Genomic DNA, 26,418 nt, shown 5'->3' with positions numbered 1-26,418 from the left:
AAAAAATAAACCTACTTGTATCCTATGGAGTACTTCCATATGCAGTAAAGAAATAGCATTTATCCCCAGATCTGAAAGCAAGTGGGAGAGGTCTTGTCTACCATTACAGATTATGTTCCAAAAGCTATCACAGGCAGGTCCAGCAAAGACGTGGACATACAATGCCAGAAAAGGTTTTAGGAATGAAAAGGAGGCCTGCTGTATCTAAAATCACATTTTTCTGCTCCTGGAATATACAGGTTAGCTGAATCAGTGTTTGAGTCAAGTGACTTCTGTCAATTATTATGTTTGCTCAAACATACAGCCAGCATTTGGTGTACTAAACATGCTGGCTTTGGAAGCTTTTTACCTGGAAAGATGGGAGGCTAAGTCATTCTCCATTTGTGAGCCAGCAGATTTATTCTGAAAAACTATACTAAATTACAGCATCAAAATATGCTCTTCCTAAATGGAGAAGCACTTCCATGTGTCTATATATCATAGGGTTTAAATTCAAGGGAACAAGAGAGTGCCTCTGCTTTCTTCTGTTATTTTCTACGTTATCTCTTTAATGGCAATTGTTAAGCAATAGGCAAATGCAGTTCTTGTAGCAGCAGAAGACAATGCTGCAGAAATTGGAGGAATGTACAAAATTCCACCTACAGCTCTGTGTGGTGGGACTGGAGCAGAAAAAAAGGTCAGCAAGTTTGTGGTTGCTAAGGGTTGTTAATGCCAGGACACTGCCAACCCATTTAAAGAAACACTTAAAATAGAACTCATGCAGAAGTCAAGGGAAAAGTTTCAAGACCTTTACCTGTGCTTTGGATATTGCCGTCAGTTCTGCTAGGTTTAGTCTTACAGGCACCAATACTCTAAGCACTCTTTCAGTCTAAGGCTTCCCTCCCTGGTTGACTAGTTTTAGATGATTCTTTGGGTGTGTGGAGTTGCTTCCAGAACCATTCCTCCGTGAGCAGGAATGCTACAGCAGTGGGTGAGACTGCCAGTGTCTGGTGCGCACTGTGTATGTCCATTGTCTCTTAAACTAGAGGACAAGGACCTCTCTTAGATCAGCCTGACCATTGTGTTTTAAAGAGAGAAAGGAGAGAGAATAAAAACAACCTGCTTCCTTTCTTCTAGTGAGTTTGTTGTTTTTTTTTCCCCCAGATGGTTCACCATGGTGGCTGCTATCTGGGCATTAGAATTATTCCAGGCTGGAGCTCATTTTCTGGAGGACAATCGTATTCATCTCCCTAAAGACAATATGCTAGCATTGCTTTTAGTTCCCTGAGGCCTTTCTCGGAAAGCTCAAAACCTCTTTCGGCATGTGGTTGTTCACTGAGCACTTTGCTAAACTCTAAATATATTCCCAAAGGACCAGAGCTTTCTGGTTGGTTTGTCTTCATAAGTAAGAAATTCTCTCAGTTCAGACATGTATTAGCTTTCACTGATCACCTGGACAAAACACCCTTTAGGGAAAACTAGTCTTTTCTACTCAGCAGTTTTCCCATACAGGTATACCAGCTGAAATTCAGAGAAGACATCTGCTGACCTCTGGGGTTTTGAGGTTTTTTTTGCTCCACATTTTAGATCTCCCAAAAAATAAAGGCACCTTCTCCCCCACACTTTTTTTTTTTTTTATAACACAGAAACCTGCATGTGCAATCTCCCAGGCACTTGTTAAGGTATTCAGGAGTAACGCATCGTTACTGTGAACTGCTCTGAAGAACATGTCCCCATATTTAACACCTGAAATATACAGCATAGTTATATCTGTTTATACGAAACACAGACAAATAAGTAAAAGAAAGTTATGCTTCAACTGTTTGTGCCAGAGCTGTCTCAAAAAAAAAATCATTTTTCCACTTATCTAAACTCAGCATCTTCCTTTCAGAAAGCTGCATTGAAGGTCTCAGGCTTACTGAACTGTGACATAATGCCTGCATAAGAGAAAGTCTATTTGGGGGAGACTCCCTTAGAGAATTAAGCTAAGTTTTCCTTATGTTTTTGTTTCACATACAGTTAAGTTTCCTCTTAGTTTGCTGCCATTGAAAAGAGAGGTCTTGGTGCCTTCCCCCTATCTCACTGTGCAGTCCTCTCATTACTGTAGCTATCACCCTGCTGATTCAACTTGTGAAAAGAGCAGAACAAATTGCCTTTCTTCCCTGGGTTATTTTTCTGCTATTTATCTGGGCTGAATTGACCTGTTGTGCATTGGACAAGCTAGCAGGAGTGACAGGAGCATGTGGCCAGAAGTGGGGAAACAGATTTGATTCCTCAGATTCCAGTCAAACTCGATTTTTTAGTCTGAAACTTACTCTGTTCCCTCATTATCCAAAAGACGGTCTAATCATTTTTCTTCCCAAGTACTTCAATAGTAAGTTCCTTTCCCTTGCTGTGTGTATCTTCCTGGTACTTGAGACGCCATCTAGTTCTTCGTTGGTAAGAAGCAGTTCTTTGCTTCCCTCCGTTTGCTGACTGGTTGACTGAAATGTTTCTGCATGAAACATCTCTTATATGACGCTCTATTATATAATAATCAATATATTAATGTCCCTCTCTGTGTATATATACGGGTGTGATGAATAAATGGATGTAGCTCACTACTAGCTCTTGAGTATTGATGTTAACTACACAGTGGTGTTAAATACTAGTCACGATGTTATTTAACAATAGTGGTGACAGAGTGTTTTGAAAAGTTGGGATTTCTCTCTTCTTTCTGAGACTATAATAATTAATTTTACCCCACTTTTTTCTCTCTTTCTACCTTCTCCCCTCACTTGTTGTGTAGGGTGTCATTGAAACCTGCCAGCTACTAAGAACGTCTTTGACCTTCTCCCGGTGCCACCATCGAGTTGATCCAGAACCATACATCGATCTCTGTGAAAGAGACATCTGTGCCTGTACCCAGGGCATGGACTGTCACTGCTCGGTGTTCCTTGATTATGCAAGAAGCTGTGCTGATGAAGGAATGATTTTGGAAGGGTGGCCTGAAGAGAGCTCATGCAGTAAGCTGACAGAATTATCCCTAGACTGCTTATCCCAAAGGAGATCATGCTTGTATTGCAGATTTATGTGCTGCAGCTAAAAGTATGGTGCTTTTTTAGGATGTTGATTCAGATTGATTTAGGCATGGCAGGTTAAAACTTGAAGAGCCTGTTACTTCCATTTATCTGAAGAGCCTTTGCTCACTCCCTTTTTCAGCTCTCCATCACCCACCTTTTTCTAGAATTTGTTGTCACTAAGGCAGGTCTGTTTGAACCACGAATTCTGAGCTCTTACAGCTCCTGCCGTGGTATACAGAGTCAGTAAAGACTTACTTGATACCCAGAGATATAGACTGGGATGTTCAGGAACTATTTCACATATGGCCCAGTTGTGTAATGTTATCCTGCCTGTACTGGTAAGTCAGCATCCTTGTGAAAGGCTCTCCTTGGTATTTATTTATAATAAAATCAGTTGTTTCATCCTTTATTTGCTCAAACCAGTTACACTGAAGTGGAGATGTTGCCTTTTTTTAACCCATATTTTGTCTACGTTAGAGATCCTGATTGCATTTTGTAATACTCCTTTTATTAGCTTAATTTTGCTGAGGCCAGAGGTCCTGATTGCATCTTTGCTGAGATTTTCAACAAGGAAGTGCATGGATTGACTGGAATAGATTGCATTTATAGAGAAAAGGTCATGTTTGCACCCACTGTTGCTTATATGCATATACCTCTGCTGGAGAACCCTGGTTAAATACTTTTAAATACATAAGCATACAAATGAGTAATAATAATATCAATCCTTTGATATCATCTTCTCATTGATTTTCCTCATGTTTTTAGATGACGCAGGAAAGACAATTTTCATGGGATGTTTATGTAAATTGATTTCAGAGTAACTGACTGATATATATTGACAATGCCTTCTTCTCTGGTAAAGATATACTGCTATTGGCCATCACTGAAGAAAATGGAAAGAAAATTATGATTAGGGCAGGAAGATGCTGCCAACCACTTTTTGAATGGATTGTACACCAGAGGAGAGTCTTCTAGCAGTAATTTGTTACCTTTCCGCTGGAACATAAAAGGGATCTTCACATCAGGAGCTTAATTTTCCATCATTCTTCATCTGTGCTATGATGCTTTCTCAGGAGATGATGATGATAGTTGTGTTGGAGGCATGAAACACTCTGCTGTGTTGGCAGGGCTCTAGTACTGGCACACTGTACTAGTGCGAGCTGGTGCCTAAGCTCTGGAGCCACAGAGGGCAAGACTGCTACTTCATTATCCTCCCACCTCCTTCCTTGCTGGGAAAGGGCAGGCTCTAATCTTTTCTTCCCACTCCATGCCCACACAGTTTTGAGGGGTATATCTATGCGTCAAAATGAAGGGATAGCTGTAGTGTATGCTTGCATAATGGCCTAGCCTAGATAGTGACAGCAGTTGACGATACCACAGCATAGGTGTTATCCTGGGATGGCAATTCTCTGGTAGAAGAAGGTTGGGATTTCAGTATTAACTGTCTCTCAGTTCTCTCTAGAAACACAGAACAGTATAACTTCACAAATGAGTGGAGTAACTGCTTAGCTTAAAGGTACAGAATATGCTTGTCTATCCAAATTACTTATTTGTTATTGCAAAACTTCTCCACATGTTTAATTGTTCTTAATGCACTGGTTTTAGTAATTAAGACTCAATTTATTAGAAAATAAATTGGCTTTAACTTTTAAGTATTTACTACACTACCTGACAGATGATGATATTGCAGCAAACTGAAAATTAAATGTTTCTTAAATGTCATGCTCTTGAGTAAGAATCATTGATAGGAGAGCATATAAACTTTCTGGTGTCCCTGTGATTCAGCCTTTGATAATTAAGTGATTTATTTTTTTACAAGTTATTGAGGAATTTGCATTTCTAATTTCTATTAATTGTTTCAGGGCCAAGATGTCCAGTTGGCATGCAGTATAAGGAATGTGTATCCCCTTGTGCCAAAACCTGCCAGAGCCTGAATATCAATGAAGTATGTCATGGACAATGTGTTGATGGCTGCAGCTGCCCTGGTAATTTATTTACTGGATTATTTACAGAGAAACATTTGGCAATGATGCTACCTATTTTATTAGAAGAAGGAAAGCTGTGTCTTCCCTTAAATTTTCTTGAAATCAGAAATACTTCTCTTTTCTGGGACCATGCACTAGAATAAACCAGTTTCTGTAATGCCTGTATGCTCACTTGATGAAAGGGCCATTTTTCAGACCCAACTGAAAAATAAATGTTTCTGTGAAAATCAGCACCATCTAGTACTCTAGGGTTGCCTTTGTTTCTTGGTGAGGGACTGCTTGCCGCTGATGTATCTAGATTCTTTTTGAATTTCTTTTGGTTAGAAGCATCCAGTTAGAGGAAGGAAGAAATAGAATGCACTGAAGCAATTTCTTACAGAAAGCCAGTATGTGTAGGCCTTGCACTATAATTCCAGAAATCTTAATGATTGTACATGAATGATTTCACTTACTATTGAATCATTTGTACAGGAGAGTTGATTGGCTTCAAGAGGCAGCCTAACCACCACAGTCTTCCTCCTGTGTCCATTGTACTTAAGACAACTGCAGGAAGAGAGTCATACAAAACATGATGGAGGTTTGCTGAGAACATAATTTGGTTTCCAAAACAAGGCAGTAATGACAATGTTATCCTTGTTTGAGGAGTTGTCATTGCATCCAGAGCTTAGTAGTTGCACATGAAAGATGAAGCCAGATGTGATGTAGCCAGACACAGGAGCTTATTTTGTTGTGAAGGACCTAGCTATTATATTTGTGGAGTCCTGGGGTTGTTGGGGAAGGCTGAAGGAGATTAATCCACTGGCTACACAAGGACTTTCACTCTGTTCTTCCTTTGGTAGCTGCACTTGTTAGTTCAGTCAGGGAAAGGTCGAGAACAGGAACTGAGAGAAGCAGGAGTTCAACAGAAAGCTTCCTGCATGAGAAACAAGTAGATGCGTAGAAGGAATTGCATGAAAAGAATTACCAATCAGCAGTTCAAAAATCTTACTGTTACTTAGTGCACAGTCAACAGGGAAGAACTTTGATTTGAGTTTCATAGAGAGCCAGGCAGATCTGACAGATGAACAGAGGAATTTGGGATTTAGGATACTTATCTTTTTTCCAGTGCTCCAAGAATCAAAAGAATCTGTTCAATGATGTGTTTCTCTCTCTCTTTTTTTTTTTTTTTAAAAACTTAAATGCACAACACAACAACACAGTCACTTTAATTGCTGTAAATGGAATTACTATTGCCAGGAAAAAAGGCGGATGTTCTGTTTTGTTGTGCTCTCTGGAGAGCCACACCACTCTTAAATGCTCACATATTGTTTTGAATATTTCTCACTGAAAGGCTTTTCTTAACAGCAAAGGTCTTTCCAAGCAGCTATATGGGAAGAATGGGATACAGGGGACTTACCTGTGTGTCACTGTCAGTGGTAACTGCTGCTGCCAGGAGACAGGGCCAAAAATCTCTGCAGGCAGTTGGAAGGAGTCCCTCAAAGAGGAGGGACAGGGGTTTTCAGCAAACAAAATGTTTTGCTAAAACAGCTAAAACAGAATATCAACTGTGTGAATCAAAGAGAAAGAAACGTGGTTTATTCTATTGCTAGCTTATAGTGCAGTCTTGGATAAGTCTTGTAACCTTCTGGGCCTCTGTTTATCTTTGTAAGATAAAATACTGTCTGTATAGAATAGGTAACTATATTTGTGTGATATGGAAACCTAAGCAGTTGGATCCAAGCTGGGAAGCTGGCCCTTTCACATTTTGCTTCTGCAGAAGTTGAGAAATGAAGCACAGCTCCACATTATAATGTTTCTTCTCTCAGACTCAGTCTGCTAGACCTTTATGGTGTCTAACTTCATTTATTCATTCCCTATGTCTCTCCTCATACAACAGATGCAAAGCCTGTCTAGGCACCCTTTACTACAGTCAAGAGCAGTAAACCAACAGTCAGGTTTCTAGATCAGCTCTGATGAGCCTTGATTGTGCTCCCTGTGTTTGACTCATATATGTTCCAATATGTGTGTTTTGGACTTGAGGACTCACTAAACAAAGAGCTCTTCTGGGGGCACCAGAAATGCTCCATTCAGCACATCTGAGGGAGAGGCAGCACTGAAAGGAAAGTAGACATCAGCACTTGTAAGGCTTTTTGGCAAGCCTAATTCATTTTAATTGCTGTGACTAACTTTGGATAATAATGCATATGAAGTCTTGCCAAAGCATATGAATAACTAGAAAATCTAATTGTATTCATGTTTATGCTCCTCTGTGTGTTTATGTGTGACATGTATATCTGCTGCTACCTGACCTATCCAGATGGAAAGCTCCTCGATGGTGAACATTGCATTGAAAGCTCTGAATGCTCCTGTATCCACTCTGGAAAACATTATCCTCCTGGCTTCACCATCTCTCAGGACTGCAACTCATGGTAAACTCCCTGCTGCTCTGGTGTGGCTGTTGTTGCTCTACATAAGTTCTACACACCAGTCAGTGACTGTTTTAGATGATCTTTCTAGAAAGCCTTTTAACAAAAGATCCTTTCATTGGCAAAGGACTTGCTCTCTGATTGGAAATGCCAGACCCTTCCAAGAAGTGAGCTGTTCACAAAGACAAAGTCAGCTCCACTTTTAAAGGGATATTTGATCTGATAGAACAATGTGAGGGTCATACTCCTTCAAACAGTAGAGAACTACCTGTTTCCTGTGGATAAGACAGACTGGCAGGTTCCCATGTCTGGTTAGTGTCAATGGTGGTGTCTTTGTTTTGACTTCCTACATTTATTTAACCTCTAAACCCCATTTCTTTCCAAGAGGAGTTAGCTCAGGCACGTCCTTGAAACTTGCAAAGCTAATGAATCTTCCCAGCTGCATGGCTCATGAATGCCAGCCTGAAGGGGAAGGCTAGCTGTCTAAAGAAAGGAAGGGGAATGAGTAATGTATTCCTAATCTGATTTTGTGTAAGTGTGAACATATTTGTGGAAGGAGTTCAGACAACTTTGTGCCCATACGTTTTCAATTAGAGTACAGAAGAGGGACCCAGTGCAGGCCACCATATGCAGAAGAGATGGTCTGTGCATCATCACTGTGAATCAGAGGGTTTTCATTACCTGTGCCATGTGTCACAGAATTGAACCATAACCATGACAGTAGCATTTTTTCTTTTTCCCTGGAGCTGTCTGTAGCTTTGAGTTTGGCCACATTGTTCAGCCTTCTCTTGAGAAATCAGTGCAGCCTGATAGAATGCATCATTAGAAAATGCTTCCTACTATTCAGATTTGGTAATGCTGTGGAGGACATTGGCTCTGCATTTATCATGCTCAATAAACTGATGCCCGACAAATGTTTTTCAAGGGCTGAGATAATTAAAGAAGTAAGAAGAATCTAGCATCTCTTGAAACTTAATTGATTTTCGAGATTCTAGGATTGTCTGGCATGGTATCGCACAGACTCAAGAATGATGGACATCTCAATCACTATCAGTGCATGGTAGTGGTTACTAGGAGTGCCCAAAGGAGATGGCACTAAATCCACCACCCAAAGACATTAGAGACAGTCCACCTCCTTACAACTTGCACAGAAAAGGAAACCAAGCAAGAGGAGCTTGAGCTTGCAGTGTGCCATTGAATTGTTGAAGGTCTGCTTTAGCAAAAGTCTAGCTGGCCAATGAAGGAAAGGGATTATTGCTCTTCTGTGATGAGCTCTTGAGGTTGTGAGTTGAGTAGTGTGCCCACTGCAAGAGAGGGGCACTGGAGAGGACAATGGATATGATCACATCAGGGGAGTTTATAGTGTGAGGGGAAGCATTTGGGGGAACTTTCACTCCCTAAAGGAGGATTGTAAAGAAGACAGGGCCAAGGTTTTCTCAGAGGCAAATGGTGAAAAAGCATAAATCAATGGGCACAGGTTGCAGAAGTGGAAATTCTCTTTAGACACAAGAAAAAATTCTTCCCCCCAGATAGTACAGCACTGGGACAGCTGCCCAGAGAGGCAGTGGGATGTCATCCTGGAGGTTTTTAAACTCAAGTGGGCAAGGTCCTCAGCCACCTGATCTAGCTTTGAAGTTCCCTTCTTTGAGCTGGGGGTTGTAGTATCTAATTTTTTCTGGAGGTCCCTTCAAACTTTCATTTTTCTATGATTCTGTTGTATTAACAGATGTACCCCAAGAATTGTATTTAAAACTCATTTCACATTAGTGTAACATAATTGAATATTGTATTCAACACAGAGCTTTGTCAGGAGAAAACAGAATTTCTTGAATTTGCAACCATTCTAGCCCATGTTACTAGCAGTTTCTGTTGAATGATGGTAAGAAGGGGTGGGTATATTAAGAAATGAGATTATGGAAGGTGGAAAGGATTTTGGGGACTGGTCCAACTTCCCTGAAACAGGGGCCCATCTTTCAATTATTTTGGAAAAAGTTGCAACAGAAGATTTGAATTCGTGTGTTCTTGCCTAACTTGTCATGATATGTTTCCTAGCATTTGTCGGCATGGCACCTGGATCTGCAGCAATGGGGAATGCCCAGGTAAGTCAGCTCTACTCTTTTCAGGTTTTGACAAGTAAGCCTTGTCTAGATCCCTCCCACTTGTTTTTTTTCCACTCAGAAAGTGAATCTGTCTTGCTTGCTTCCTCCAGTACAAACCAAATAAGATCATACTTATAAGTCATTCTTATGAGACAAGCCAGACACAGTGTTACCTGGGTTTTGTGTAGCAATAAAAAATCCTTTTGGTGAGAAGAATGGTTCCTCTTTTGATTACTTAGTTTACCAAGATTTAAGGGCCTGTATGTTCAGAGGACTGGTTTTCAGAGAGAAGAATACTGCTGTGTTTCTTTGACTAAATACCATTCTCTATGTGTTTGTGTCAATCAGCATAGTTTTGTTGATGGAACAATGTGAAGTAGTGGGAAAAGATTGGATTGCTTTTAATACCCCACAGGTTTGGATGCTAATGGTCATATTACAGGCGAAGGAGGGAGAAAGTGGCCACCCTGCCTTCCATGAGTGGTGGCAGACTGGAGAGGTAGCTCTGCATGCGTTTGTGCTCCCCATCCTCCTACTTTACCTCTAAAACTCACCGGTACTGGTGGCTGCTGTCCTAGTTTTTTGCCCACATGGGGAATATGACTTCTTATGCTGTTATTTGGCCAGCAAAGTGTTGCCCTCCTTAATTCCTCCTGCTAGTTCTGTGGCAAGTCCCCTGTCTCAGTTCCTGCACTATGTTCAACCATGGAAAGGCCTCCTTGACCTGAAGCAGCATTTGACTCTGCTTGTGTTGTGTATGGAAGACTGCAGGGAGACAGTGTGGCTCTTTGTCTTGTTTGTTGTCCTTGCTTTGGGAATTGAGAGTGGAAAGGATGAGAAGGAAGCTGTTTTTTTTGGAAAAGAGAGAGCAGGGGTTTCTGACTGTGGTGGTTTTGTTTTGTTGAGATGAGACTGTGCAATCCTCGCAAATTAGAACTGCAACAGTCTTAAAATGGCTATCAAAAAGTCTGCCTTTTGATTTAACCTTAAGCTTGCCTGACCCATCAATGCTCCATTTCTTCCTTTTTATGTCTGAAAAAGCATCTGCCCTACTGTGGCAGAAGCAGAAAAAATAAAAAGTAATCCGCAACTTAAGAAATTAGGGGGGAGTGGGTATTCAAATGTTCAAATAGAAATGACGTTTTTAGGGAGCTGTGCCAAGCAGGACTATGAGAAGCCCTGTGCTTGTGGTGTTCATTAGAGATCTCTCCAAGTGCAGGAAAACTCATTGTCTAAAGCACAGAATCAAGGACACAGGCCCAGCTGAATCATTACATCTATTAGCTAAAGGGCAGCAACAGGTTTACAAACAAGAAATTAATCTTTTTTTAACTTCAGTTTTTACCTAGCTTCTGTCCTTGCTTTCTGGTCTACTATGACTATTATGTGGGCCCAATTTTTATCCTCAGCTGCAGCCACATTTTGTTCATAGTGATTATAGAAATGAAGATAAGCCTGATATTGAGGCTTACAAATGGATACTGATGTGCAGTTTTGTGCAAAAGGGTGTGTAACACCCCTGCCTCTTTCTGAGTTGGGAAGCTGTGCCAAATGAGCAAAGTCAAAAAGGTTATTTTTGCACCTTCTGCCAATATATCCAAGTCACTTTTCAGCTAGGCTTGTGCAAGACTGAAAGTTGTATAAGAGCAGTTGTTGTGCATGTGCCTCCTAACATCTGCAGACTGTTCTGAGACAGTACGGGAAGGCAGCAAACCTTCCCAAAGCAGCAGCCCTTGATAGGAATTGTAGCCAAGTATTTATTGTTATGTGTCCTGTTTTGTCTCTACTTGAAGCAATGTTACAGAATATTTTTATTGTTGGCTGGTTATTTTTGCAACAAATATTTCTAACGTCATGAGTCACAGAAAGTTTATGTACTTAGACTCACATATGCTCGAGGTAGTTCCATTGATTTTTTTACCAACCTGTTTATCAGGAAAGGTTTCTTTTATATCATGGGAAGGAATTGCCTAGTGTAAGTTAGGTGATAAAGCTGAGTGCCCAGCTGGAGGTGGCGCTACAGAAGGCAGTGCTGTGTCAGCCAGCTAGCAATAGCTGGCTAGTACTAGCAAGAAGCTCTCAAGCTGATATCATAATTAAATTAATCATGAAGGCAGTAGGTTTCAGGGAATCTCATGGGATGCGTTACACCAAATGGAGTAGATAGAGGGACCCATAGGAAGAGACTTTGACGAAGGAAAGAAATTTCAATTCCAGGAGAAAGGCCAAAGGGCTGGCATTTGTTTTGGGTAGCAGTCCTTAGCTCTCTGTGCTGCAAGCCTGTCTTCTTTGTTCCTAGTTGCAGAGAATGCCCTGGAAATAAAACTGCATATAATATGGTGGATTATGCCTAATTCTCTTTAAATCAGTTCTTCATATCTGATAGGCAGTTAAATGACTCTGAGTAACATAACGCTTGCTTTACCTTTATCCAAGTTTAACTGAACAGAAAATGGGGTTTCAAGGGTGAGCTAGTAAATACCAAGCTGCCTTACTCTCCAGGGGATGTAATCCAGGGGATGGCATACAGTGAGTGCTGGACTTCTACTAGGGCAAATCAGAGCTGTGCAAGGCTGAGAATCTTCAGGATCTGTGAGCCTGTGCTGTAGCATGGGCTGATTTAAGATGATTAACACTGAATAATATATTGAAAAGTGAAATTTCCACTTGATGTTCATTAGTCAAATCTATGTGGGACTCAAAGGCAGTGAAGAGGGAATAACTCATGGAGTTCACCTGCCAGTTTGTGACATTTAACCTTTCTCCATCCTTTGTCAGTACATTGCCAGTGTAGGCCCAGCACATGAATTTTATTCTGGACAAGGTCTCTGCCCACCTTGTTTGCCATGGGACCGTCTCTAAGTGTGAGAGTATGTCTTTGCAAGTTCTGTGGCGCTGGAGCCTCCCTTTGTGTTTGCAGAGATCCTAACATAACAGGGCACTAAATCCCACTTGTGGCATCTGAATACAGCCTTCCTGGAAATGAAAAGCCACAATTTACCAAAACGTTTTAAGATGTTGGTATGTTTAAATAGCCTCCTTTTTTTTGTAATAGAAGTATGGGCTTTCCAGACTTCCCTACTATTCTGTAAGGGCTTTAGATGTAGCTATTGTAGAATTATTTTTAACTTTATGCTAGTTAATTAAGATAATGGTTCAGAGTAAAGTCCAGCAAAAATTCTGCCCTTGGGAGAACTCCAGCACTGATTATCTAACAGCTCTTCATTCTGATAAGGTATTTTTACTTCATTGCTAGAATAACTTCTGACAAGGCAGCCCAAATCAACACTTGTGGGGGCTATCTTTAAGGAGGATTTCAGACACTGTTGTCATCATAAAACCATATTACAATGCTCTAAAAACACCAGTAGAGAGATGAAAAAGGGGCTCACCGTCTGCCAAGACACAACTGTGAAACGGAGTAAGAATCAAAGCATCTCTGCAGAAGAGCAGAGCAGTGATGAGAGTCCAACAAGTCTTGTTGCAAATCTTGATTTTTCAACTCTGTGAAAATGCCTGCATTCTGCAGCCAGCTCAGTGGATGCCCCACAGGGCTAAGTAAAAGTGGATTTAGAGGGTGCTGTGTCAAGATGTTGCAAGCTCCTGCATAGCGGTAAAGAGGCAACACACCCTAGTATATGGAGGACTAATGCTGGGTAATCTTGAGTGTCTTTCCCAGCTCTGCCAGTCTTAGGCATTAGTGTACATCCACTCTCTGTGCCTCAGTTTTCCCATTGCGTAAAGGGAGAAACTTAGTTCCTACAGAAAAGAGAGCATGGGTTGCTGTTTAGACTTGGTTAGTGTCACCAGCACCCATCACTTATGTACTAGGTGTGACCTACCTTGTGGGGACATTGAGGCATGTACTACCAAAGAATCAGATCTGCTTCAGTGCAGAGCTGAGCCATTTGCTGATGTCCTCATGACCCTCTGTTTGAAACACCATATATGCTTTTCTGTAGGCGTGAATTTCAGCTCTTGAGTGCGATTTGCACCATATTCCACAGCTTTTGTTGGCACTTCTGTTACTACTGGTAATGAGTTACATGAATAAACAGTGAGATAAGCATCTCAATGGTGCTTTCTGCTCTGCAGAGAAATTGGTCCTTGTGCAGCCTGCTCCACTGGGCTGCTCTTCCACCTCCGTGGTTTAGGTGGGAACAAGCAGGATTTTGCTCACAACTGGCATTGGGGTGATTAATGTCTCTGCCTTTTTCAGGAGAATGCTCTGTCACCGGCCAGTCCCATTTCAAAAGCTTTGACAACAAGTATTTCACCTTCAGTGGCATTTGTCAGTACTTATTTGCCAAGGACTGTGTGGAAAATTCCTTCTCTGTGATCATTGAGACCATGCAGGTAACAGCAGCCGCGGCTGGTGCCCGTGCACCTCTGTGCACACCCTTGAGAGAGTGGGAAGGAAGGGCTGTGGGAGCATGACATGAATTGCAGATATACAGGCCAACAAAAGTAATTTTCCTGTGAAATAATTAGTTTAAATAACAGATGCAGTCTTTCTCCTTACTTAATAAGTGCTTTGCTTCTCCTCACTGCTGTTCCCAGGAGCCTACCTGGAGACTGAGATTCATAATGAGATTTGGAGAATGAGCCCTCACAGCCTCTTTGCCAGCTGAACAAACAAATGCAGGCAAGGGTGTGCCCCTTGCAAAGCACCCTGAAGGCTGGGACCTGGATAATGCCTGGGGAAAAGTAATTTCCTAAGACACAGAGTAGGGTGCACTGGCAGGGTAGGTTGCTTTACATTAAGTCCAATTGGCCGATGATTTCTGTTGCTCGTTAGCCAGTCATCAACTCCTGACTTTTTTCAGTGTCTCCCCTGATGGATGTGAGAAAGGCAGCTGGAGGTCAGTGAGTGGAGACAGCTGGAAAAAGGCAGGAAAGGGAGCCAGGCCAGTGTGGGGAGGGAAGGAGACCCTGGAGGAGGTGTCACAGAGAGGTTAACTTGGCCATGAAATTAATTGAATAGTTGCATATAGGAGTAGGTGAACTAGGCTGGAGACTGAAAAGGGCACTGAATCAAGCAGTGGGGAAGACAAGGGATGGGGATGGAGAAACTGAAGGCAGGGAGGGGTACAGTGGAATCAGGAGACTGGGAGTGAAGGGGAGTATGAGCCTAATTTGCAGGACACAAGCAACAGAGAGGTCACAGGGTGTGACGGTCTACGCATCATCTACGTCTGCGTCCTGCATTAGAAAGCTCTGATAACACAGCTCTGAGTCATCTGTGCTTGGGAACTTGCAGAACGGGTTTCCACTGAAACCTCCTTTTCGAAAGCAGGGAGAAGCCCCAAGGGCCTGCAGTCCTGGTTCCTCATCCAGGAAAACAAGTAGCACAAGAGTGTGGGGCAGTATGAACCATGCAGCTGTTTCCCAAGCTCATGGGCTATGCAGGGCATCGTGTCCTTCCTGCTGTAGCTGGGGGGGAGGTAGGGGCTGGCTGTCAGTCACTGGTATGGGCTGCTCCCAGGGAATGCATGCGGATTGCTTTCCCGGCTCTGAGGCAGAAGCTGTGGGTAGCTCCCTGGTGCATAATTTACAGGATAATGGAAGAAGGGCTTCCAGCCTAGTGTTTGTGGGATGCGAAAACTAGATCCATAAAACCATCAAGACACTCAACACCTCCTGAATTAGGTGCAGAAATGCCTTCTGGGAGCCTGAATCTAAGTATCCAGTGAAGTTAAAGCTTGAGGTTCAAGGCAAATGTTCCCTTCTCTGTAGTGTGCAGATGATCCTGATGCTGTGTGCACTCGCTCAGCTTCTGTCCGAATCCGGGATATGGACAACAGCCTTATTAAAATGAAACATGGAGGAGGAGTTTCACTGAATGGACAAGACATACAGATCCCTTTGCTACAAGGTGTGTTTTCTTCGGCTAACGCTGGCCAGCCACTGATGAGTGAACACTTATGAATGTTCAGTTCAATCAAAAAGTGTTTTTAAAACCAAATTCTCACTTGCACTCTCTTCTAGAAGCTCTGTCATTTCAGCTTCTCTCCATTCAGCTGATACATCTTGGCTCAGCTCCTCTAAAATCAGAATTAAACTGGTTTGTTGGTCTGTGCTTTTTCAAATTGTTATTATTGTTTTTTTATCCAGAAGCTGAAAGTCCCTCCAGTTATCTTGCAGAATGTCACAGGTAATGCCTGAGGTTTTGCAGATTGCACATACATCCTCTCCCAGGGCTCCTGGGTGCCTTAAAGTAGAGCCCATGAACAAGTTCATGCAGATGTAAACTGCTGAACAAGCTCAAAGCCTGGGAAGTGTGAAGCAGGCATTGCTGGCTATCTTAGCTTTGGAAGACCTGTTCCATGGTAGCCATTCTGATGGCCTGTTCAGTCCAACACAGTAGTCTCAGGCAATCAAACACCACATCCTGGCTTGGCTGACTGACACTTTGTGGTTGTCTTAAGGTGCTCTCCGTATCCAGCGCATGGTGAGGACTTCAGTTCGCGTTACCTATGGGGAAGATTTGCAAATTGACTGGGATGGTCACGGTGAACTCCTGGTGAAGGTACTCTTTCTTTCTATTTCTGCCTATTTGCCCCCTCTCTCATCCCACCCAAACATGTACAAAGATCTTCTTGTCTGAAATAAGAAATTGTTTTGTGTTGCATGTTAGAAATTCCATTCTTTTTTGCTACCCCCGGAGTGATATACAGGTCCTTTTGTATTCCAGAAACAAACATTTTCATCCTACAGCAGCTTGGTAGCTTCCACCCGCCCTCCCCCCCCCCCCCCCCCCCCCTTCTTTTTTTTTTCTGCAATGACAGCCATTATTACCCATGAATAGTTTTGTGTTTTGTTCAGCAGATATCATCCAAACTGGATTTCTGCTTTCATTTCCTTTGACTGTCCTGTCAAAAGCAATGGATTTGTATGACTTAAAATAAGGAAAGAATATGGCTCCAGGGACACAGTTACTCTTAATTTCCAGGAAAAACAATTAACTCACAGAAGATATGTTGCCTGCTTCTTCTACAGTGAGGAATGTTTAGTCACCCTTGATTAACAATTAGGGTTTTCCTGTGCTGCAGACCACAGAGTGTAGAAATACCCAAACCAGGGTGTGCGTGTCTGTGTTATAAGCTGCAAAATTATTCACCTGTGAATGAAGAGGATGGACATTATTCACTGTGGAACAGTCTCCTCATAGCTGATAAACCACCACAGTTTCTACAGCTGAGCCATCTATTTCCCTCTTTGCTTGTACAAGGGCTGTTTTCTTTTGATTGTATGTCCCAGTGACTGCAGTTGTTGACTCTGAGGGTGTAAGGAGCATGAGTCCACCTGTAGTGTTGCTTCCTGGTATGGTGACCTGCAGGCTACAGATGCTAAGTCAGAGCAATGGGCTCCCATGTGATGCTGGGCAGCTGCAGACCCGTGTGCTCTGCGCCATGTTAGCATGGGTGGGTGCTTAACCACAGCCCTGCTGCCTTTAGCCCATTTGGAATAGGGGATCTGCAGCTGGCCCCATGTGGGGTGGTTTTGCTCATTGAGAATGTTTTTGCAAAGAATGTCAGGTTTCCTGACATTTTCTACTGAGCAGTGAGTGCTGCTCTCTCTAAACCATGGTACTGCTTTTGGAATCCTCTTGCTGCTACCACATCTGGCTTAAATACCACATCTGGCTTAAATGCCACATTTGGCACAGCATAAGGGTTCATGAAACCTAGTTCAGAAGTACAAGAATTGAAAGGACAACAGAGAAGGGAAGTCAAGAATAACTTCAGAAAACATCCATGGTTTTGTTGTTGTTTCAATCTTGCCTTTATCTCTGTGTTCCAGGGGTCCCAGAAGTTGGTTTTGGACTCAGAATAATTCAGTTCAGCCTCTTGCCACATCTCAGAAGTTTTGGCTTTTCTCAGTATTCAAAGCATTTTTATTTTCCTGGTCAGAGGCCTGGATAGCCTGGCAAATCCTTTCTTAGTTAAAACAAATCTAATTTTCTGCTCCAGATCCTCCACCCATAAAAGCAGAAGTTTCTCCAATTGTCTGCATTTATTCAGTTCTGCTCCTAGCTCCTTCCCTCTCTGGGCATTGAAAGCATTTTTGGAATTGCTTTTGGAGAGTTAATTTATGCTGGATTTGTAGACTGACCTGTTGCCAAATATTTCTGACAATTGAGGGAAGTGATACACTTCCATTACTTGGGCAGACTTCTGGCAAAACTTCTTTCTGTGTTCCTCAAGAAGGCTCCCCTTTCTGTGACCACTTGATATTTGTGATTTGAGTTTCCACTCAAAAATACCCCAGACTCTGGATTAGTCTGAGTCATTATCTGTCTGCAGAGTATATGGAAAAAGTAGCTTCCTTGGCCTTCAGAGTAGTAAGGATACATAACCTCTAATAATTCATGTTTGTCCTCTCGATGCTCCATATTTACTCTCTGACCACTGTGTTAGAATGGAGGGAAGTATTAGGTTAAATTTTGGAGAATGTTTATGTTTCTTTATTTTTAAATTATACAGAAAACCAGTTTTCTTCAAAAATGTGTTTTCTAGCTTTTTTTTTGTTCTGTTTCTCTGGTTACTCTTGCCAATCTGACTAAAGTAGCAATCTACTAATGTGTAGAGAGAGCTACTGCAGCATTAAGACACAGAGTCAGCTCCAGAGGACAGTTGGTGTACATGTGATGTACCAGATCTTCTAATAGAAACTCACAGTTCCTACTAGAATAAAATGTATTGGCGCCATTGTGTTGTACAACTTACTTAGATTTCCCCATTACTACTTAATTTCGGGTCCAATTTCAGCTGTTCCTTAATTAGGAGCAAGAATAATCAAGGTGAAAAGTCCATCTGCTATATGGGTTGTTTGCAATGCCATCATAAGTTTCTCTAGGCAGAAGGAAGCTCTCGTGTGAGGTAATATAACTTTTGGGGTAGTATCCTCTTACTTATTTCATTAGTGATCCTTTATATTGAGGGGAACAACTCCTCCAACATTGCCTCTGTTTTATGACAAAACAATCTGTTTAAGTTTCTTAATTTTCAATTTTTCTTTTAAAATGTGAAGTGGTTTTGGCTGCAGTATCTCTTCGCAAATTACCATTGGAAATATAATAATCTCACTATATTAAACCCAATGCAACCCCCCCCCCCATTGCTCTGTTTATTTATATGAATGAAGGGAAAACACAGGGAAAGACTAAACTGGATCAAGGCACAAAAGCCATTTTTCTCTTAGTCGCATTTAATTGCCATTGAAATTAATCACTGTACCATGCAAAAATTGCCCTGCTGATACTAATAGTAGCATTTTTGTTGGTTGTTTAAAAATGCAGTACAATGAAATTGTATCTGTAGTATTTTAATGTGTATTTGGGAATCTCCTTGTTAAATAGTGTATGGTTCATTCCTTAGAAAATCATGTCATACATTGAAGACATATTCAGGAAGATAATGTTATGGCTAATATTGTGTTCCTTAGCTTTCTTCAGTCTATTCCGAAAGGATGTGTGGGCTATGTGGAAATTACAATGGTAACCAAGGGGATGACTTTCTTACACCTTCTGGCATGGTGGAAGCTCTTCTAGAAGATTTTGGAAACTCCTGGAAGCTCAACGCAGATTGCCAAGACTTGTTAAAACAAGACAGTGACCCCTGCAATCTCAATCCTCGCTTAGGTACTGAGCTCCCTCCAAAATTAACATGTGTAGCAAACTATAATGTACCATTTTACATAAAAAGAAATAGAAGTAAAATAAGGAAAAGAGAGGAAGCTAGTGTTGCTTACATGGCCAATAGGGTGGCTGTAATCTCTGTTAAAAAGAAAACAAAACCAAACCAAACCACAACATAAAAACCCCAGAGAGATATACCGATTGATGCAGGCTTCCTCAGGAAAATGTAATGTTGTTTTTTTTGGCGAATTTTAAACAAAAATTAGTAATGTGGGATTGTGCTGCTGTTCAGTTTGAATCACAGTCAGAGTTAAACCATCAAAGTCACAGTACAAACTTGTGCCACTGAAACTTCTTTTACAAGTGATACCAATACTGTGATTTGCCCACCCAGAGGATAAACATCAGTCTTCTTCACCCCTCTGAGTTTTACATCTTATACACTTGCCCTGATCTCTTGCCTCCTTTCGTTTACTGCATTCTAAAACAGCCTTCCTCTTTCCCTCTATACTGCTTGGCTGTGCTGGTTAGAAATGGGGAGAAATTTATGATCCAGGTGTTTCAGCAACTTCTGATTCTGGGGAGGAGTAAGCACACAGAAAAATACCTAATAGCTGCATATCAGAGCAGGCTCTGGTGATCTCTGAGTGTAGTGCAGCCTAGAAGGTTTAATTTTGCAAATATAAAAAGCAGCAGAAAGCAGAGGCCCCATAAAAGGAAGCACAGCACCAGAAATAGTGCTAACAGAATATAAAAGCATTTCTTTTTCTTGATTTGTTTTACTAGTGAAACATTATCCTTTTAGTGGAGATTATGAGATACGAGCTATGATGCTATCTGTGCCTCCTTGATCCTATTTTATTCTTCTGTGGTTTTGTTGTTGTTGTTGGTTGTTTGGGGTTTTTTTATATTTATTTTCATTTTTAACAAAAGAAAATAACTATTGTGTCTCTTCTAGCTTTTCTTGAAAGCCATCGATTGATTCAGTGCAAGCATGTAATTTTTCTCCTTTTCAGCCAAATATGCTGAGGACTCCTGCTCAGTTCTGATGTCTTCTGCATTTGAACCCTGTCACCATGAAGTTAGTCCCACTCCCTATGTGAAGAACTGCCGCTTTGATGTTTGTGCCTGCTCCAATGGCAAGGATTGTCTGTGCTCTGCTATTGCTAATTATGCAGCAGCCTGTGCTAGGAAGAATGTCCTGGTCCAGTGGAGGGAACCTGACTTCTGCCGTAAGTGAAATGCTCCTAAACCCCACTTATTGTCTCAAAGGAATTTCTTAGCAATGTCAGATGAGGAATCTAGAATGAAGTGATTTCTGCACGGTGCCAAGTGTTTCTTATGGCAAATCATGGGAGAGAGTATAGCTTTCCTCCACTATCAAAAGCTGTTCACAGAGACTGCTCAGCACTGGGGAAGAGCAGCAGTCATCTAACATACCTCCACAGAACTTTTGACTGTATTTCCGTTTTCAGCTGTATTTAAGTTTCAGTGACTTACCTAGAAACTTTCTGGATATCCCAGGGTAGGAATCTCCAAGTGATTTATTATAGTATATTAACTGATTTTTTTGGTACCGCCTTCTTTCAAGGCCCAAGCTTCCCAGGTCCTGACCTCATCAGTAACTCCTGACTTCAGCTGAAGTTGAGGGTATGGAGGAAGCACAAAGGGAGGTACTCAGACAAATGGTATCACAGAACAGAATCATACAAGTATAAACAAACTCATATTTGAGCGGGCCTCTGGCAGTGTTCTGGTACCACCCCTCCTCACTGCAGGGTGAACTTACTGCAGATTGCCTAGGGTCTTCTCCAGACAAGTTTTGAGTATCTCCAGGGATGGAGATCTCACAACTTCCCTGACATCTCTCTCTCTTAGCAGTTTGATTATCATTCTGTCAGTGCAGAGGTCTGAGACCTATGTCAGATCTCCTTTCATGTGCATCATTCAGCTCTTGGGTGAACATAATTTTTCTAACCACATATGAGCTCCGTTCCTTCTTCTCCTTGTAACTTCTAGTGTGAAGTGATATTCGGTTGAAGATGTGATCCTGAGCCTTGATCAGCAGGGCATGAGTAGCACCACTGACCTAGGCAAACAAGAGCTTTGTTTGATTGTTTTGGTTTCTTTTTTAACTCTGAGTGTCAGCAAGAGGTGAGTTTTTAATTCCCCTGAGGGTTGTTTCCAGGATGCCACCTATAATAATGGCAACCCTGGTTTGACAGCTTGCAGTCAAAAAGATGAGATGTTGCTAGATGATAGAACAAAAATTCAGACTATGGGTTTAGGTTACAGAGGTGGGGTAACAGAAAGAATAGGATGGTTTTGCACACATCAGTCCAATGTAAGATTAATAGCCAAACTGATAAGAAGCTGGAGCAGAAGCCAACATCCTGTATTTCTTCTCTTTCTTGGTTAGGTCAGTATGTTAGGAAAGAATCCCTTGCAATGGAATCTTGGTGGAACATGGACATGCTTTTCCCAATAAATATTTGTGGAATGAACGTTTTTCCATTTTCCTGAGCAATTTTGCTATTAAGGAAAGAGGACAATTGAAAATTTTGGGAAAAAGCATGTATGCTTGGCAGGCCTCCAGATCTGCTCAGTGACTTCTTCCCAAACAGGGGTGGGAAAAACATGTATTTATAAACTGAGTGTGTAGAAACTGAAAGAGAGAGAGAAAGAAAGGTCAGTAACCTTCCACTGGGGGGGGGGGGGGGGTCTGTACCTGTAAAGTACATCTTTACACCTTGTAAAGTACATGTGACAACATCTTCTACCAGCTGGAGAGTACTTACCACAGAGAAAGAAACCAGTTTATGTTAAACTGCTGCATGGTTTCATAATATTTTACCTAATTTATGTAAATGTTCAGATAGTGGAACAGTAATGTAATAAAAATCCTTTTAAAACTGCAGGTCTGGAGGCTGAAAGAAAGAGCAGTGATAATGCACCGTCATTCTTTCTGTAACTGAACAAGTCAATTTTGACAATTAATCTTTAATAGTGCAGAGCTGCTTCTTCCTTTCTGTGCATTACAGAGCGCTTTATGCTCTCATAAAGTGATGATTTCCCTGATTGCAGATCCATCAGCACCCATTAAATAATTCTGATGCTCTAGACATCTCCTGTCACATGAAGGAGAACAATCCCTCTTTTAATGGGCTTGAGAAGTGAATGTGCAGGTTGCGTAATCTGTGCTGATGGCCCAGTGCACTGAACACATGCTCTACTCTCTGCCTTGGTCAACAGAGATTCAGTTTCTTGGGAAATGACTTGACAGCACTGGTTTGCTTCATTTGAAGTGGGTAAGTGGCAGGGAGATAACTCATTGGTATAGCACAGCATTTCTGCTGCATACCAAACTAACAAGCCTTCATCTTCCATGTATTTGAAATTGGTTTGATTGCAGGTTGATTGTTGAAGGTTTGGTTTGTACCCTTGCAGCCCACCATGAATAAGCAACAGATCAAATCCCTTCGTACTGCATGGAAGGAGCAGATAGGACATACTGTGAAGGGCTGTTTCTCATGCAAATGCATGTGAAAAACTGTCTGGATGGCCAGGCCCAAAGGGTTGTGGTGAATGCACTTAAATCTAGTTGGCAGCTGGTCATAAGTGGTGTTTCCCAGGACTCACTCTGAATGGGGGGATCAAGTGCGCTCTTAGTAAATTTGCAGATGACACCAAGTTGGGTGGGAGTGTTGATCAGCTAAAGTGTAGGAAGGCTCTGCAGGGGGATCTGAACAGGCTGGATTGTTGGGCTGTAGCCAATGGTATGACGTTCAACAAGGCAAAATGCCAGGTACTGCACTTGGGCCACAACAGCCACATGCAATGCTCCAGGCTTGGGGAAGAGTGTCTGGAAAGCTGCTGGGTGGAAAAGGACCCAGGGGCATTAATTGATGGAGCTGAAGATGAGCCAGCTTGTGCCCAGGTAGCCAAGAAGGCCAAAAGCATCCTGGTCTGGATCAGCAATAGTGTGGCCAGCAGGGCTGAGGCAGTGATCATCCCCCTGCACTCAGCACTGGTGAGGCCACACCTTAAACACTGTGTTCAGACCTGGGCCTCTCATTGTAAGAGAGATATTAGGTATTGGAGTGGGTCCAGAGGAGGGCAATGAAGCTGGTGAAGGGTCTGGAGGATAAGTTCTATGAGGAGCAACTGAGGGAACTGGGGTGGTTTGGAGAAAAGGAGGCTCAGGAGACCTTATCTCTCTCTACATCTGCCTGAAAGAGGTTGTAGCAAAGTTGGTCTCTTTTCCCAAGTAACAAAAAGTAGGATGAGAAGAAACGGCATCAAGCTGCACCAGTGAAGATCTAGACTGGATATTAGGAAAATTTTCTTCACCAAAAGAGTTGTCAAGCATTGAAACAGGCTGCACAGGAAAGTGGTGGAGTCACCATCCATGGAGGTAGAAGATGTGTAGATGTGGTGTTGAGGGATATGGTTTAGTAGGGATAAACCATATCCCTAAAGGGATATGAACTTGGTAGTGTCAGTTTAAAGGTTGGACTCAGTGATCTCAAAGGCCTTTTCCAACCCCAATTATTCTATGATGTTGTGTGTGTGTGTGCATGTGTGTATGTATATATTGTTTTGTGACAAAGGGGAAACAGTCAACAGGTCCCTAGATGTTTCTCCAGGTTTTAGAATCTGCTGATAAGCCTGCTATTTTCCTTAATGTGGTGATGTTGGGGTAGTTTAGTGTCACGGCATGGCTTCTGTAAGAGGATTTGTATGGGAGTGCTGGAGTGGGGAGTAGGTAGGACAGACTCTGAGCAGCATTTGGGGATGGCTACATTGCCTGGTAGGACTCAGCATGGTGGATGGTGCTAGCTGAGCAGCTGTGTTGAATTTAAATCTAAGAGGGTGCATCTTCACCAGGAGCCTCTGTCCTAGGCGTGATTTACTTTTTCACCTTGTGCTGCCTGAGAAATGGATCAGGATTCTCTTTCATTATGGGTTGAAAACCCACCCACAAGAAACTGGATGAACTATCTGATGGGTACACATTTTTCCAGTGCTTTCCCACTATTTCCTGTCTTATCCCTGGGACAGGCTGAGCTTCAGGCCACAGCACTGAACTGTTTTGGTTTTATAGCAGGCTCTGTGGAGACTCGCCTTTTCCTCTCATTTCCTGTCATAGCGGGATAGGTTTTTTTTCATGTCAGTGTATTACAAAGTGTACAGACAGCAGTCCCCTCCCAGGTCAGTTGTCTTGCCTTTTTGCTGTTAAAAACAGATGTTGCCAGGAGGTGATGGAGCAGCGCACTAGGACTTGAAATGTGAATATGGCATTAGGTAGCATAACTGGAAAAATGGAATGTTTCTAAAACCTTAAGAGGTGCATGAGCAGGTAAGATGACTTCCAAAGCTTTAGCTAAGAAAGGGGTGACTGCAAAGTCATCCCTGTGGGCAGGGAGTGTTACCACTGACTAGAAGGTAGGGCAGGATATTTGGCTCAGTTATCCTATCTTTTTTGATTCTTCAGACTCTAGTAAACTGGTGTACCCACCTGAAATCTGCCAGACCAGTTCCTTGCTTCCAGACGCTCCTGTGTATCAAATTCATAGTTTTGGCTGAGGCTTCATGGTTGTCCTGCTTGCACATGCCTTTAGTGATGAAAGTTACTTTTAAAATGGTCTTCAGCCCTGGGCTGTGACAGACAGTATTTGATTTACTGCAGAGATTATGATTAGATACATTAGAAGCACTGTTCTGTGAATAGCTGCCAAGATGACTTTGAACTGCAAGTAAATCTATCACCTACTTATTTCTGAATTAGGAGGTATTTTCTCTGCCTGCTGTGTTGATGTGAGCACATATTAATTTCTTGGGCTGTGTTGTGAAAGCTTAAATAGGTTGGGCACACGTCCTAAACTTGGGAGATCTTTGCTCTGAAGAAGTCCTCAAGTCACCTTAGATGCCTCTGGGCTGGATCCTCAAGTTAAGGCTTACGCTTCCATGCATGGGACTTGGGTGCCTCAATAAAAGTTGGGGAGATGTTAGTGAAGCCATGCCTCTCTTCAGTGAGTAGAAGTACCTCTTATTTGCAGAACAATTTTGTGGAGGTATGCATTAGGCGTTGCTTATCGTGTAGGCCTTGCTTTGTTAGCCCAGTATTTAATTAGTTCAGCCCTATCAGAAGCTGGGCAAGGCTGCTGGGCTGTAGCCTTGCTATAGTTTTACTGCTGTTGCCGCTACAGTTCCCAGGTGTGTACTCACAAAAGAGGGTAGGGATTATTGGATCATTCTGCAAGGGATGACAAGAGGAAAGGCTTTCTCTGTAACCCCTTGATCTTGGTTTCAGCACAGTACAAATGTGCCAACTTTTATTTGCAGCTGCTTCCCTCACTCTGCTGAACATCCTGCATTATCACTTTACAACTCCAACCCTTTGCTTTGGCAGGTTGCTACCAACGACAGGTTTTGTAAATCCTGGTTATCAGCCCTTGACAATAATACTAACTTGAATTCTCGTCTTCTGCAATGTGTTGTCATAACTGCCACCTAGTGCTGATGCTGATGTATGCAGAGGATATTGTCAGTGCTGTTGCAGAACTAAGTGTAAGCATTATAAACAAGCCAAAATTGTTCCAAAGGTCATAATTAGGTCTCCCTAAAAATGAATCCATCATCAAAAATCGTTAGTGCCCAAGGTTTGACTCCGTGATCACTAAATTACTTCATTATTTGCACCTGCTTCCACAGGAATCCTCCAGAGCTTCTGGAATGGGCTTTAAGCTGTTGTGGCAACTGCATATCAAGGCAGAAATCTACACTTCTACTTATTTGGACCAAATTGTCCCTAAACCACGTTGCAAAGGAAACCAAGTGTGAATGTGTACATAACACTTGTAATACTCCTAACCTGTAGATCCAAATAGTAACAGAGGTTGGACAGAGCCTGTGTTTTTTCATTCTGGATGAAGATTTGTGGATAGATTTCCATCACAGGGTTCACAGTCCAGTCCCAGTGTTTATTGGGAGCTGCATGTAGTGAAGTTTTGCTTGTGTGTATGTGTATATATATATATATATATATATATATACATACATATAAGCAAAGCCATATATGAAGCAATGCTTCACTACTGCTGCAGAATTAAGGAGAGACTGTAATATAGGCTTCCATCAATGAGTAAACTGAGTAAATACATTTCAATCCCAAGCTTTTTGGGCAGCTTTTACTGTAGTTGGCTTTGAATCAAATGCCATTCTCCCTGATGTGCACATCATTCAACA

The 26,418-nt window shown here is 42.0% G+C and overlaps 1 protein-coding gene across 1 annotated transcript in view; it reads left to right on the top strand.

Annotated features, from left to right (window-relative positions):
• The window catches only part of VWF (von Willebrand factor), a 131,688-nt gene that overhangs the window by 16,370 nt on the left and 88,900 nt on the right, over positions 1-26,418 (top strand). Inside the window, exons 7-15 of the mRNA XM_034063101.1 lie at positions 2,768-2,984; positions 4,904-5,026; positions 7,323-7,434; positions 9,484-9,530; positions 13,750-13,886; positions 15,267-15,405; positions 15,959-16,059; positions 18,978-19,173; positions 20,187-20,402. Coding sequence (XP_033918992.1) covers positions 2,768-2,984; positions 4,904-5,026; positions 7,323-7,434; positions 9,484-9,530; positions 13,750-13,886; positions 15,267-15,405; positions 15,959-16,059; positions 18,978-19,173; positions 20,187-20,402 — 1,288 coding nt within the window. The remainder of the gene's footprint in view (positions 1-2,767; positions 2,985-4,903; positions 5,027-7,322; positions 7,435-9,483; positions 9,531-13,749; positions 13,887-15,266; positions 15,406-15,958; positions 16,060-18,977; positions 19,174-20,186; positions 20,403-26,418) is intronic.

The sequence above is a fragment of the Melopsittacus undulatus genome, chromosome 5 (genome assembly GCF_012275295.1).
Source record: "Melopsittacus undulatus isolate bMelUnd1 chromosome 5, bMelUnd1.mat.Z, whole genome shotgun sequence".
Lineage (NCBI taxonomy): Eukaryota > Metazoa > Chordata > Aves > Psittaciformes > Psittaculidae > Melopsittacus > Melopsittacus undulatus.
The sequence above is the reverse complement of the archived record's forward strand: the minus strand, read 5'-3'. Positions and strand labels throughout refer to the sequence as shown.